Genomic DNA, 14,377 nt, shown 5'->3' with positions numbered 1-14,377 from the left:
ATGAATAGTATATTTTAAAGGGAGGAGAACAACAACAGCAGTGGTCGAAACTGCCTTGCAGGGTTAACCACTCCATTAATCCCATTTAAATATATGCAGTTACTGGTTTTCCCTGCAGGCTGCTTGTAAGCTCTGTTGCATGTAAGATGTTCTCTTTGTGGCTTTGGTCAAAACAAGCCTTACAGCATGCAGTCATGCATCCATTCCATTATTACCAGTATTATGAGTGCGATCCAATGTACCTACACATTCCAACCATTTCCTTTTGTCCACAACAAGGACACCTAGTTTGATTTCATAATACAACATGCCCTGAATGGTCATTACCGTAGTTCTAATAGCTGATCGTCAAAGCTGCCTTTTCTCCCAGGTCCTAAAGCCCACACTCCACTGTCATGAGGCAGATGCTTGGAGGTTGGATGCAAGTGCAGGAGGTTTATTAACAAAAACGTCAAGTCAAATTATTAGAAAACTGATCAAAAAATTAGGAAAACTAGAGAACAATCCAAAAACAAGGACAAAGGGCAAGATTAAACAGGCACAGTTCAGACTGGTTAGTACAGTGTCTACATAGGCTGTGGTGTTTGTGACGTCTTGCGATGTGACACACCTTTTCTTTCAGGTTCTAGCTTTCCCTCAAAGTATCTGGAACCACATATCCAACAATAACCTCATGGTCACCAGTAGACACAGTGTGTTTAATGTCTGGTAGGAAAATGGCAAAACAAACTATAAATAATTAGTGACTTGTACAAAAACACTGAACCCAGACAGTACAACAATATAATGCTTTCACTCTAGTGAAATTAATAAATATTATAACACTGTATAACACATTTTCACATATAAAAGACAAGGACAGATTTCAACACAAAACATTAATATATGAAAGCGTGAAATATTTGAAATGATAGCGAAAGAGAGATGTAATGTTACAGATGTTGTGGATATAGTAATGTAATAGTGGAGAGAGATGGCATGGGGATGGTAGTTATTCTTGGCTGTTGAGAATTTTAAAATCCTCTGGGGAAAAAGCTGTTTTTGAGACGAGTGATGTTTGCCTTGATGTTTCGGAAGCATTTGCCAGAGGGAAGAAGAGGAGGAAAATGATGGAAGCTTAGTGCTGATGATTTTGGAAGCCATTTTAGCTGTCTGATGCCTAAGGTCTTGTGTGGTCAGGTTGCCAAACCACGCCACGATGCATCCGGTCAGTACACTTCATCCGGAGTGGTGATATTCCTTCCAATGCCTTTGAGCTTTCTTCTGAAGAAGGGACTGTTGGATGATATTGAAGGTGTTGAAGGAGTCAAGTGAGTCTGACTGCTACACGTCCAGGAATTTGAAGCTTTCGACGATTTCCTCCTCTCTCCTCAAGTCTCCTCTCCATGATTTTACCTCAAGCTCTTTGGTCTTTTCTGTGAGGTTGTTGTTTACCATGCAAACAGATCACTTATCTCCCTCCTGTAGGCTTGTCATTATTATTTGTGAATCCAATCACTATGGCATCATTTGCGAATACAGCGACTTAGCTGTACAGTATTTGTCCACACAGTCATGGGTAAACAGGTTGTATAACAGAGAGCTAAGGCAGTTCTGCAGTGGATTTTCCATGCTCAGAGTCAGTGATCATTATTTCTGTTTCCAATCCTCACTCTCTGTCTGCAGTCTGTTGGTCAAAAAGTCAAGTATCCAGGTAGAGATGGAATTGCGCCAATCTAAACTATTCCAATTCCTGTCCAGTGTAGAGGTCAGCACAGTGTTAAAGCTTATAAGCTATAGTCGATGAATACCAGTCGATGAATATCTGGCCTAGGTGTTTTTCTTTGGAAATCTATTAAAATTTATACTGTAATTACAGGTCATTCATGTTGTTGCTGTTCCAACTGTTTGTTGCTCCATTAAATCAAGGTGATTAAAAGTGAATTATTTAGCTGCATGCTACTATTGAGCAGTGTTATGTTAGCTAAGTGTTGCATAATGTTAGGTCAATTGTAATGATTGTGTGATGGTAGTGTAGATGTGGGCGAGAAATGCCTTGCTGGATAATAAAAAATCCAGCTACCAGCTGCCAAAATACAGGCCGTGCTGCTGCTGGTCAAGCTAGTAGACCATCTTTGCCAGCTGGTACGTGCTGATGAAAAGGAAACAGTTTATAAATTAGCGCTACTAATGCTACACAATAGACATGTTGTTTTTAAGACAATAACATAACAGCGAGGCAATTTAAAAAACTCAGACATCTAGCAGCCGGTTACGAGTCCGAGAAGCTCGGACATTGAGCATTAGGGATAGTCTGCCGTTGTATTAGACGAGAGGAAGAAAAGGCGAGTGTAGGCTTGGAGTTGCTATGAGAGCAGTGATGGAGACCGAACAGCTATGACAAATATAGAGAGCAAAGAATCCTTTGGTGGTGCAAAGCAAAAGGGTAATTCTGAATTTTCTGTGTGAAATGAAAAGAAAATTAGTTTTGGGGCTGACAGTTTAGATAACTCTCAGTTTAGAAGAAGATTAGGTATTTTCTGATGGGAGCAAACCTAACCGCCAAGACAGCCCTCTTAATGATAATACCATTGACATTTCACAACTGGGAGACTTGTGTAGCCTTTGAAGTTTCTTAAGGAGCTTTTCAGCTTTATATATAAGCCTATACAATTGTTTTTTTTTAGGCAAACAGGTACTGATATTAAAGATTTCACCTTGGATAACCATACAGAGCTTTATTTGTATAGCAACATTTTGTCTGTAAAACGCAGCTCAGAGTGCTTCCTAAGGAAATTAAAAAGACAATAAACTAGATAAGAGTCAAGTAGGGACATAATACGAGCGACGATAATAATAAAGATATAAATAATTTAGTACAGAGAAAAAAAGCGAAGCAGGAATAAGTGGAATAAAAAAAAAAGACAAAACAATAAAAGAAAAACAGGGTTTCTGATAAAAAAAAGGCCAGTAATAATAGTAATTAAATGCAGGAAGTCAGAAGAAATAATACAAATGATTAAAGGATATTAAAATGTCTCACTGCTTTTTAAAGTGACTTGAATGGAAGTGCTTTTGAATAAAGAAGCATGTCACAGCTGGACAAAATAAAAGAAATGGCGTCTTCTCTCTCAGGTACTGTTCTACTTTCCGTTTTCTTCCCATTGTTGTTTTCTTTATTTAAAAAGCTAATGATAAATAATCAGCTTTTAAAAAGATTTTCATTTCTAACAAGAAATGCATTCTGTCAGACATGGTGCCATGTCTAATATCCTGAAAGAGAGGGCATGTAAAATTAAGTTAAATAATAATAATAATAATAATAATAATAATAATAATAATAATAATAATTAAAATATTCTTTGTCCAAATCGTTTAGCGGCAGAATTATTAAAATTTGACTGTATTCCGTTCATCATTTTATTTATTTATTTTTTCACACTAAGCACATGTCATTTTTCCGGCAGATCCTCGTGACATTTTGAGATAAAGCTCAATTGCAGGATACTGTTTATTTTGTGCAGTTGAAGCCTTTGGTGCTAAGAGAGCTGCAGATATAGAAAGAAAAAAGGCTGATTTTGATCACCTGAGACTGTGATGCTGGGATGTCAGGAAGGGGCAAATAAGAATGTTTTGTAAGCACTACACCGCTAATTCAAGTGCTCAAACAAATTGAACCATTCACGATCTTGAAAGGACAAATAAACATGATCCGGTGTTGTCAAGGTCTTTGGAGAAGACGGGAAAAAAAGAGCTGATGTAACACTTAAATAAAGGAGTAAAAGGAGTGGGAGGGTGGAGGGAAGATTTTTAGATAGTAGACAGCCAGTGTATGATGAGCATGTATTATTGATTTAACCTTGCAAGTTGTATAACCCAATTATGTTACAAAACAAGATATCTAAAGGGGACAAGAAACTAAAAAAAAAAAAAAAATGTGTGTCGGTTCAACTGAAGTCTTGCAGGAAATTTTCCAAAACACAAAAGTTTCTTCTGTTCGTCAATTGTTATATTATACATGGGTTTCACTTGTATTTTGTATTTTGGCATCTGACTGACATCTGAAAAGTCTGACTGACTTTTATTAGCACAATACTACAGTGACTGAGAAATACAAAACAAAATAAATACAAATACAAAACAAAATAAATCCAAAAACAAAATAACAGATCATAAAACAAAGCAAAATAACGAATCACAAAACAAAATAAATCCAAAAACAAAATAACAAATCATAAAACAAAACAAAATAACAAATCATAAAACAAAACAAAATAACAAATCACAAAACAAAATAAATCCAAAAACAAAATAACAAATCATAAAACAAAACAAAATAACAAATCACAAAACAAAATAAATCCAAAAACAAAATAACAAATCATAAAACAAAACAAAATAACAAATCACAAAACAAAATAAATCCAAAAACAAAATAACAGATCATAAAACAAAGCAAAATAACAAATCACAAAACAAAATAAATCCAAAAACAAAATAACAGATCATAAAACAAAACAAAATAACAAATCACAAAACAAAATAAATCCAAAAACAAAATAACAGATCATAAAACAAAACAAAATAACAAATCACAAAACAAAATAAATCCAAAAACAAAATAACAGATCATAAAACAAAGCAAAATAACAAATCACAAAACAAAATAAATCCAAAAACAAAATAACAAATCATAAAACAAAACAAAATAACAAATCACAAAACAAAATAAATCCAAAAACAAAATAACAGATCATAAAACAAAACAAAATAACAAATCACAAAACAAAATAACCCAAAAACATAATAACAAATCATAAAACAAAACAAAATAACAAATCACAAAACAAAACAAATCCAAAAACAAAATAACAAATCATAAAACAAAACAAAATAACAAATCACAAAACAAAATAAATCCAAAAAAATAACAAATCATAAAACAAAATAAATCCAAAAACAAAATAACAAATCAGAAAACAAAACAAATCCAAAAACAAAATCACAAATCCGTAAACAAAATATCAAAGCCGAAAACACAAAGACAATTCAGACAAACCGGAAACATAGGTATAATTTGCGAATGGAATTCTTAATGCTGATTGGATGAGACATCTGTCACTCAGGATATACAAGAAGTAGGAAATTGTGTATCTAACTTTATTTCTTGTACAGGTGTGGAGTTCTGCGTTCACTTTATACCATTTTTGTTTTTGCTAGTACAATTATTTTTATATTTATAAAATATGAAATTAAAAATTTTGAGAAAGGAGGTTATTTTGGATATACTGATAGCGTACCATGGCATGAAGATTAGTTTATGATCTCTGAAAAAACACACAGCTGTGTTGATACACACACTAATCCACTTTATACTGCCGGAGCCTGCTGGACTTCTCGTATATATATATATATATATATATATATATATATATATATATATATATATATATTGAGTGACAGATGTGTCGTCCAATCAGTGATAAGAATTCCATTCTCAAACTATACCTACCTTTTCCGGTTTGTGAATTGTTGTTGTGTTTTTGATTTGTTATTTTGTTTTGCACTTCTCGACCACCGTACAATACAGTATAATAAACTGAAATTGCAATACAACATAATAAACTAAAATACAACACAACAAAATACAACACAACAGTCCACCACAATAAAGACAATGAAATACAATACAATACAATATGACCACAACCAAAGTGTAATTAAAATAAAACGCAACACAATAGAAAACAATAAAATTAACTAAACTAAAACACAAAATTTAATATAATACACTTAATGGAAAAATACGGTACAGTACAACACAAAACAACGCAACAAACAATGTGGTGAAATTTGTTTCATAGATAGATAGATAGATAGATAGATAGATAGATAGATAGATAGATAGATAGATAGAGCCACTGTGGCTCTGACCAGGATAAAGAAGGTACTGATGAAAAATAAATAAATTCATGAATATTAAGAGACGATCGCTACTAATTCCATCTATAACTCGTCCACACTCAGGTTAGTGCTCATGGGGGCCTCTATTTAATGTCCCAGCATTAATGCGACTGAGATTCCGAGCTGTTTGTCAAGACTACATGCTGCAATAAATTGTCATAAAACATTATTATAATAGTTCACAGAAGGTATGTTAATCATGTCTGAAAGAGGTCTGAATGCAGCAATCAATTTACAGGCAATAAAATCAATGACTATACAATGGCAGATTTGATATGGCAGGGAACTGATGCAGAACAAACAGAGATAACATTGTGTCCATTCAGTAAGGCTCTTTTTTTTTAACAACGAAGTCATTTTAGTCCAATCATCTCAATCTGTATGTGGGATGCCTATTATCACCCTGTTTCCAGATTAGTGCAATTATGGATTTAACCATCAACATTTATATTCTGGTTTCGACTTGTGCAAAGGTTAGAGCTAAATTGAAGTTGAAAACTATTAATCAAGCAGTCAATAAACCAATAAATCGATTGTAAGAGGAAGAAGAGCATAGAAAAATAGATGAAGCCAATTTTTTTTTTTTCCTCTGTGAGACGAAGCATTTCTGAGCTTTATAACGGCAGAAAGCAGAGCAGACGGGACAGCAGAGCCAGACAGGCATAAATGAGACATATAAAAAAAAAAAGAAGAAGAGAAAAATAGCAGCTAGACAGTAAAATTACATTACTACAGAATAGAAGTTTCGAAATTTGATCCAAAAGTTTTCATTAAAATATCTAGTGTATTATTATAAAAGTGTTGATGGTGAGATCGAGCTAGACACTAGCTTTTATCAAATCTCATAGGTCAATGGCTACCAGTTATTCTTTATGAGTTTCCAGACTTTCAACGAAATCTAATTATAAATAAATAAATAAATAAATAAATAAATAAATAAATAAATAAATAAATAAATAAATAAATAAAGAGCTTGGCTCTTAATTTCTTCAGTGTTTTAGTTCTTCAGATATATGAGCACATGTGGCTTATTCAAAATCTATCTGTCTCTCACTCTTTTACTTGTATGTTTGCCTCACACTTCCAAGGACAGGAGTTTTATTCCCACCTTCATTTAGTGTGTGTGAAGTTTGCATTTTCTCCCCCTGTTGCTGGGGTTTCCTATACTGTAGGTACTCTGGTTTCTTTCCCCAGTCCAAAGACATGCATTGCAGGCTGATTGGCATCTCTGAACTCTGCCCTGATGGTGATGGTTGTCACCCTGTCCAGGTTGTCCCTTACCTTGTCTCTTGTGTCCACTGTGATAGACTCCAGGTTCCCTGCTGATAATCGCTACCAAAAGTGGATGGATGGATGGGTGGATGGATGGGATGGATGGGATGGATGGATGGGTGGATGGATTGGATAAACTGATGGGTGGGAGGATGGAAGTGTGAATGGATGAATGGAATGCGGGATGGATGGATAGATGGGTGGATGGAAGGGTGGATGGATGGATGGATGGATAAACTGATGGGTGGGAGGATGGAAGTGTGAATGGATGAATGGAATGCGGGATGGATGGATGGATGGATGGATGGATGGATAGATGGATGGATGGGTGGATGGATGGGTGGATGGATGGATGGATAAACTGATGGGTGGGAGGATGGAAGTGTGAATGGATGAATGGAATGCGGGATGGATGGATAGATGGGTGGATGGAAGGGTGGATGGATGGATGGATGGATAAACTGATGGGTGGGAGGATGGAAGTGTGAATGGATGAATGGAATGCGGGATGGATGGATGGATGGATGGATGGATGGATGGATAGATGGATGGATGGATGGGTGGATGGATGGGTGGATGGATGGATGGATAAACTGATGGGTGGGAGGATGGAAGTGTGAATGGATGAATGGAATGCAGGATGGATGGATAGATGGGTGGATGGAAGGGTGGATGGATGGATGGATGGATGGATGGGTGGATGGATGGATAAACTGATGGGTGGGAGGATGGAAGTGTGAATGGATGAATGGAATGCGGGATGGATGGGTGGGTGTGTGGATGGACGGATGAGTGGGTGGATGGAGGGGTGGATGGAGGGGCGGATGGATAGATAAATGTATTAATTTTTCACCCAGAAGCATAATCACCAATTTGCAAATTCATGTTATGGTTAGTCTTCTGTTAGCAAGCTTGTTGGCAAACATGCCAGTTGGCTTCAGTGACACTATGAAATGTCTAATATAAGATTGAATGATTAAACACAGTTATTCTAATACATGGCTAACAAAATAATACAAATATTGAAATCATTTATTTTGGGTATTTGTAATGGCATATCTCCACATAAAGTCACTGAGCAGGTCAGTGAGCGGGTGGTCAGGAGACAGAAGAAAGATTTTCATTAACATTCATTACAACACAAGCATTTCTGAGGAGCACAAAAGACAATTTTAGAGTAAAAGCTCAAGGGAAATCCACTTTTGATATGCTAAGAATCTGAAAAGTACATAAGTGTTTAACAATATGAACCAAATAATATTTGATCAGATTTTTTGTTACGTTCCAGAAAAATCGGAAATCTTTCTCTCCACACGTGATCAGAATCTTCAAATTACATGTCATCACGAGTTTCTTGGAATATTTTCCTCTAACAGTGATGCAGTTACATTCGTTCAGAATGATGAATAATATTAATAGAAATATCATTAATTATGAATAATAGTATTGAAAAGAATGAATTGATTGTATTTCAGAGACGTAACCAGAGCTATGCTTAAGCTGTGCACAGGTTTGCTTTTATGGAGCAGCTGTATAAATAAAAGCGTATTTCTTTGGTAAATATTTCGTCAATATGTTATACAAATATAAGAGAAATATGGTTTTATTATGCAGCTAAATAATGCAGTGTTTATCTCTAGCTACTGAAGCAAAACACTGACCATAGAGAGGAACGAAAAGGAATAACACGCCTTATAAACTGATATTCATATCTGTGTTCGTATTCATTTAGAATACATTATCTTTTCCATCGGAATAATTTAGTCTTATTTGGTTACATCTCTAGTGCAGGTGAACTCAATCAGTCCTAAAAGCGTCACATGCTGTGCTGTAAATCTTTCTGGATGACCATTAAAATAGTTCCGTTTTATCAGAATGATGAAGATGACTGAAGAATCAAGAGCCAGGGTGTAATAAAAGAAATGGTTTATTGCATGTAGGAAAACAACCTGGGTGCTCTATAGGCTAATGAAAAATTGGACACAGCAGGCTTTTATACATGTAAGAGGACCATATAGAGAAGATAATGGATAAGAGAGGAGAAAAACATGAGCAAGGACAGAACATCATGACCCGAGGAACGGACACATATATATCATGAGTGAACAAAGATACAGAAATCATATAAGCCATTAATAAGTAACATCATCCTCAATCCTTAAGCTATATTCTCTTCAAAGCATGGCTCCACCCCTTTTTCTCTCGTTGAACCAGTAGGACTCACAATTGAACTGGTTTAATGGCGTCTTCTGGTCATGCAAAAGCTCGTAGAAGATCAGTACCACTCTCATTCATACAAAACTCTCAGGTCTCAGGTGCGAATTCATTCCATACATCCGAACAATGACATGCTGTTTCACAGCGAGTGCTCTAATGCACTCTTTAAAAAATCAGGATAAAGCTGCCACAGCAGTCACGTGCTTTACTTGCGTGGGACTTAAGTGAATAAAAAAAAAAAAAAGTATGAGTCAGTACATGGAACTGAAAGAAAACGATTTGTTCAAAAATACTGTTCACAAACAAAACACACTACAGCCTTTAATAAATATAACATACATCTCAACCTCAACCGCATGTTGAGTGAACAAAATTGTGAGTCAGTACATGGGAGTGAACAAGAACGATTCGTCCTGCAGCCTCTAGTAAATATAGCATTTGTACTATATATTTTGAAAGGAAACTCAAAGCAGTTACAGTACATGTTTCACGTGTTCAGGTCTTAAGTGAACGAAAATATAAATCAGTACATGGGAGTGAACGAGAACGATTCATTCAATTAAAAAAAAAAGTGTTTTTTTCCGTTCAAAAACACTAAATCGTTCATTAACAAAACACCACTGCAGCCTTTAGTAAAAATAACACACGTAATATCTGCACTAGTGAGCATGCTATTATGATTATTTCAATATTCACCAAAGCTTTTCTGTGCATTGCAGTGGAACCTCAGCATATGAACGTTTGTCTTAAGAACTGAAATTCTGCAAGAAATGTGCATCGGCATACGAAGTATTTTCGGCATACGCTGGCTGAGTTGCGCGTACATCCGGAAGCCATTCAAAACTTGTTAGCGTCAGTGGAAAGCCAACCTGAAGCGAGTTTACAAATTTTACAAATTTGTTTTTCAGTCAGTGAAAGCTGTTAGGAAAGAGTCAACCCACGATACCGGCGTTGCCTTCAGCATGCGTTTAAAAGCTAGGTGATTTTTTGGGCGTTTTTTTGGTTGACAGATGGGTGGTGTGGGCGGTCTGTTCTATTTTTAGCCCAAGCTTGGTGGCACGACTTCCTGTGAGGAGCCTTGACATGGAATGCTTGGCTTGGGTCAGTTCTTTGTAAGCAGCCATACAGTTTACATACGCTTCGTATTGGGAATATTGGTCATATTTTCGGGTGGCTGGAACGGATTATCTGCATTTACATTATTTCTTACGGGAAAGTTCGTTTCGAAAAACAAATTGTCACCTTAAGAACTCGCCTCCAGAATGTATTAAATCCGTTTGCCGAGGTTCCACTGTATTACTCTAGGAAATAGTGATAAATGATTACACTAAACCCAAGTGTCTATCCAAATATCCTTTCTTTAACCTTTTCAGACAACTGAATATTAAATTCAGAAGGAACTTCCCTATTAAACACCATGCTGGCAAACTGGGCTAGCAACATATTTAATATTAACCTTAGCTAAGATAACTAGTAAGCTGGTTATTGTTATATGAATTATAATTATAATATAACTCATTTTTTATGCAAAACAGCACTCTGGTTTAAATAAATAAAAAAAAGAGTGATGTTGCATAATCATGTTTGTGATTAGCTAATCAGATTTAACTTTGTCCTGCCTTTGTTGACTCAGTGATGCTGGTCCCTCTGCACAGTCAGCTGTATTTTTTATTTGCTTTTAATTTAAATCATGACTTTTCATGAGTATTTGTTCCCACATTTCACAGATAAGGTGCCACACTTCACCAGGCTTGGAGATGTGGAGGTGAATGCAGGGCAGAACGCGACCTTTCAGTGTGTGGCTAATGGACGTGCATCCAAGATGGATCCTTTCACCATGGAGGTAAAAGAAAGAGGGAGGAGGGGTAGGGGGTGGGGTGGGGTGGTGTGGGGGGGAGGTGTCTGTGTAACCCTGCACTTAAGATTTATTTTAAGGTTTTTTTTTTTTTGCATTTTTTTTGTTTTCTCTCAACACACATCATTGTGATATTCCTCTAAGCACGTACTTGTGTCAAAAGTTTTGGAACACTACATTGACTAGGCTATATTTTTTCCATGGCTTTAAATATGTTGTTTTTAAACAAACAAAAATATCAACCCAGATACACATTTATTAAAATGCATAAATATATATATAATATTTATAAAGCAACAATTTAATACATTACTTTATTTTATATTATTTTATTTCATTTTATTTTCCATTTAGTTAATTGTTGTGCCCAAAAATTGCTTGATTTTTCTATAGCTTTTTTCCATATTTCGCAAGACAGCTTGCAGAGATTTTGTGCTGTTTTTGTGGAAAACTACTTAAATTGAACTTAACTTCCAAGCACAGTTTTCATCTTTTAAACTCCTACCAATGAAGACACCTATGTAATTACTTTCTTTGAGAGCTCTGCTCATCTTTAATGCACATGAATCAAGTGATCATTGACCTATTAGTGCAAAATTGGGATGGATGTGGAGTTGGACTGATATAAAAGTTTACACAGAGCTCACAAATATCATACGCAAATATCAGATTCTTGTATCCTATATATGCAAGTGGCCCAAACTGGGATTGGAATTGAATTTATTTATTTATTTTTCCTTTATTTTATTTATTTATTTATTTATTTATTTATTTATTTATTTATTTATTTATTTATTTATTTATTTATGCTCATGTAGCCTGGCTGGCAATTAATAAATGTGTCACATTAAAACAAACAAAAAAAAAAACCATTGCGTGATATTTTACTTAGCAAACTCACTTTCTTTCTAAAGCGTCTGATATCTGAAGCATATGCTACGTTCCTACAGTACGTATAAAAAGGATTTTGGGTTTGATAGACTCCCATTTAATGAAGTCAGCTCCATTAGCCTTGTAATAAAAGAGAGGCAGACTTTGGACATCCAACTTGTCTTGATCGACTGACGACATTTAGGATAAGTGGGAAATTCTGCTATATATTTTCACTGCCCTAGTTACAATCCATGTTCAAATCATTCTTTATAATAGTGCTTTATCATTAATACCCAGCCCTTCTTCGGAATCCTTCTTCTACACAAAGACAGAACTAATACATGAATCTAATAATATAATCTATGACATGAATATCTTAAAGTCTAATATTTTGATGGCAATATGCAAGCTATTTAATAATGATATGAAGCAGTTTCAGTAACCACGACCCACCTTCATGGCCTGTGAGCTGCCATGGCCCATTAGGCCCGTGTTTGTCTGCTGTTTGATGCTGGAGAGGTTGTTTGTGGAAGAATTATTTCAGCTCTTACTTTGATCCTTAAAGCTTCGAGAGAGCTCTGGCTTGCCTGATGGACTCTTTGCAGCTCTGCTTTGTGGTTCTTCAAACAGAACAAACTAATAAGCTTTCATGTAGTATTCTTTAAATTTCAGTAAATGCCTTATCCACTTTGCAGTTGTGTATTTTTTCTTTTCTTTTTGGTTGGAATACATGAATTGAATAAGTGTGTCAATACATAAATGATGCCTACAAGACATACAAAAGGTGCATGCAAGGAATTTTGTTTAAGAGCATTTAAACCCTAATATAAATTTTTTTAATGCGACACGGAGACGAGTCGGCTGTCTGGCTGTCTATCATTACACGTGCGATGCCGGAAGCTTGGCTGTTAAGACCTTGGGCTACTGATTGGAAGGTCATGAGTTCAAATCCCAGCACTGCCAAAATACGACTGCGGGGCCCTTGAGCAAGGTCCTTAATCCTCAACTGCTCAGCTGTATAAATGAGATAAACGTAAGTCTATCTGGATAAAGGCTTCTGCCAAATGCATCGTGTATTAGACCGGATTAAAATTTCCAGAATGTGAATACAGAGTTAAATGTTTTAATTTAGGTTGTTTTTGAAAATACATTTATCTGAAATCTGCTTAGTCTTTCGAGGACAAGGCAATTTCTTATCAGAAAGGAGCTCAAAAATCAAGCAAACTCTACAATATTCAGAGGAGCATGCACTTTTGATTCATCTGTGTTGAACGTGAGGACAGCTATTGTGGAAAGTAATTACTGTACATATGTGAAGAAGAAGAATACAAAAAACACAAAAAATCTTTCGAAATAAAAATAATACATTTTGGCCACACAAAAAAACCTAAAATCCTGGAGGGACCAATTAACTCTATAGTGTTTTGAAAGACAGACATTTCATGCAAAATTGTGATAAAATTGGTTAAATGGGTTAAAGCACTCAATGGTACATACAGTCCAAACACAGTAAGCTTTTATAAGTGATGCTGGATGACTTGATGGTCCAGCATGCAGTGTTTTAGACTGGAGGATAGATTAGAGTTTGGGACTTCCAGGATTCTTCAGCTTCCCAGTAACATGTCTGAAGGTGAATTGGCTACATGTGTGTGTGTGTGTGTGTGCATGGTACTTTGCAATGGACTGGTGTTATGTCCACTGTGTGTGTCTGCCCAGTAACACCTATATATATCTTCAAAACGAAGTACCAATAAAGGGACAAAAAGAGCACTAGTTGTCACTTGAATGCCCAGCCATGAAGGCCTTCTTGCAAAGGGTGTGTTTGAACAAGATTGGATTGGACAAAGAGGCTAGAGGTGTAGATACAAAAGTAAAAAAGTATGTAATGATGTGTGCGACTGAATCTAGCAGTTTCTGTGTAAATATTAAATAAATGTTATATTAAATATAACTGGTAAAGCAGTTGACATTTGGGATATGATATTATTATGATTAATTATTGCTTGGTACAAGTATAGAAACTTATCTGTGTGTGTGTGTGTGTGTTTAATTAAATCTCTGCTCTCTGGAGTAAAAAAAAAAAAAAAAAAAAATGACCGGAAGTCAGTAAAGAAATGTGCATGTGTCTGTCTAATGATAAAGTGAGCATTACAGTGAGAGTTCCAGGGCAGGAAATGTGAGCAACGAATGTGCTGTGACATTTATGAATTGCTCCTC

At 35.5% G+C, this 14,377-nt stretch overlaps 1 protein-coding gene across 5 annotated transcripts in view; it reads left to right on the top strand.

Annotated features, from left to right (window-relative positions):
* ptprua (protein tyrosine phosphatase receptor type Ua) overlaps positions 1 to 14,377 on the top strand; it is a 264,933-nt gene that overhangs the window by 148,356 nt on the left and 102,200 nt on the right. For all 5 annotated transcript variants that reach the window (XM_058404915.1, XM_058404911.1, XM_058404913.1 and 2 more), the window contains exon 5: positions 11,160 to 11,275. In XM_058404915.1, the coding sequence (XP_058260898.1) occupies positions 11,160 to 11,275 (116 nt within the window). The remainder of the gene's footprint in view (positions 1 to 11,159; positions 11,276 to 14,377) is intronic.

The sequence above is a fragment of the Hemibagrus wyckioides genome, linkage group LG12 (assembly GCF_019097595.1).
Source record: "Hemibagrus wyckioides isolate EC202008001 linkage group LG12, SWU_Hwy_1.0, whole genome shotgun sequence".
NCBI classification, from domain to species: Eukaryota; Metazoa; Chordata; class Actinopteri; order Siluriformes; family Bagridae; genus Hemibagrus; species Hemibagrus wyckioides.
The sequence above is the reverse complement of the archived record's forward strand: the minus strand, read 5'-3'. Positions and strand labels throughout refer to the sequence as shown.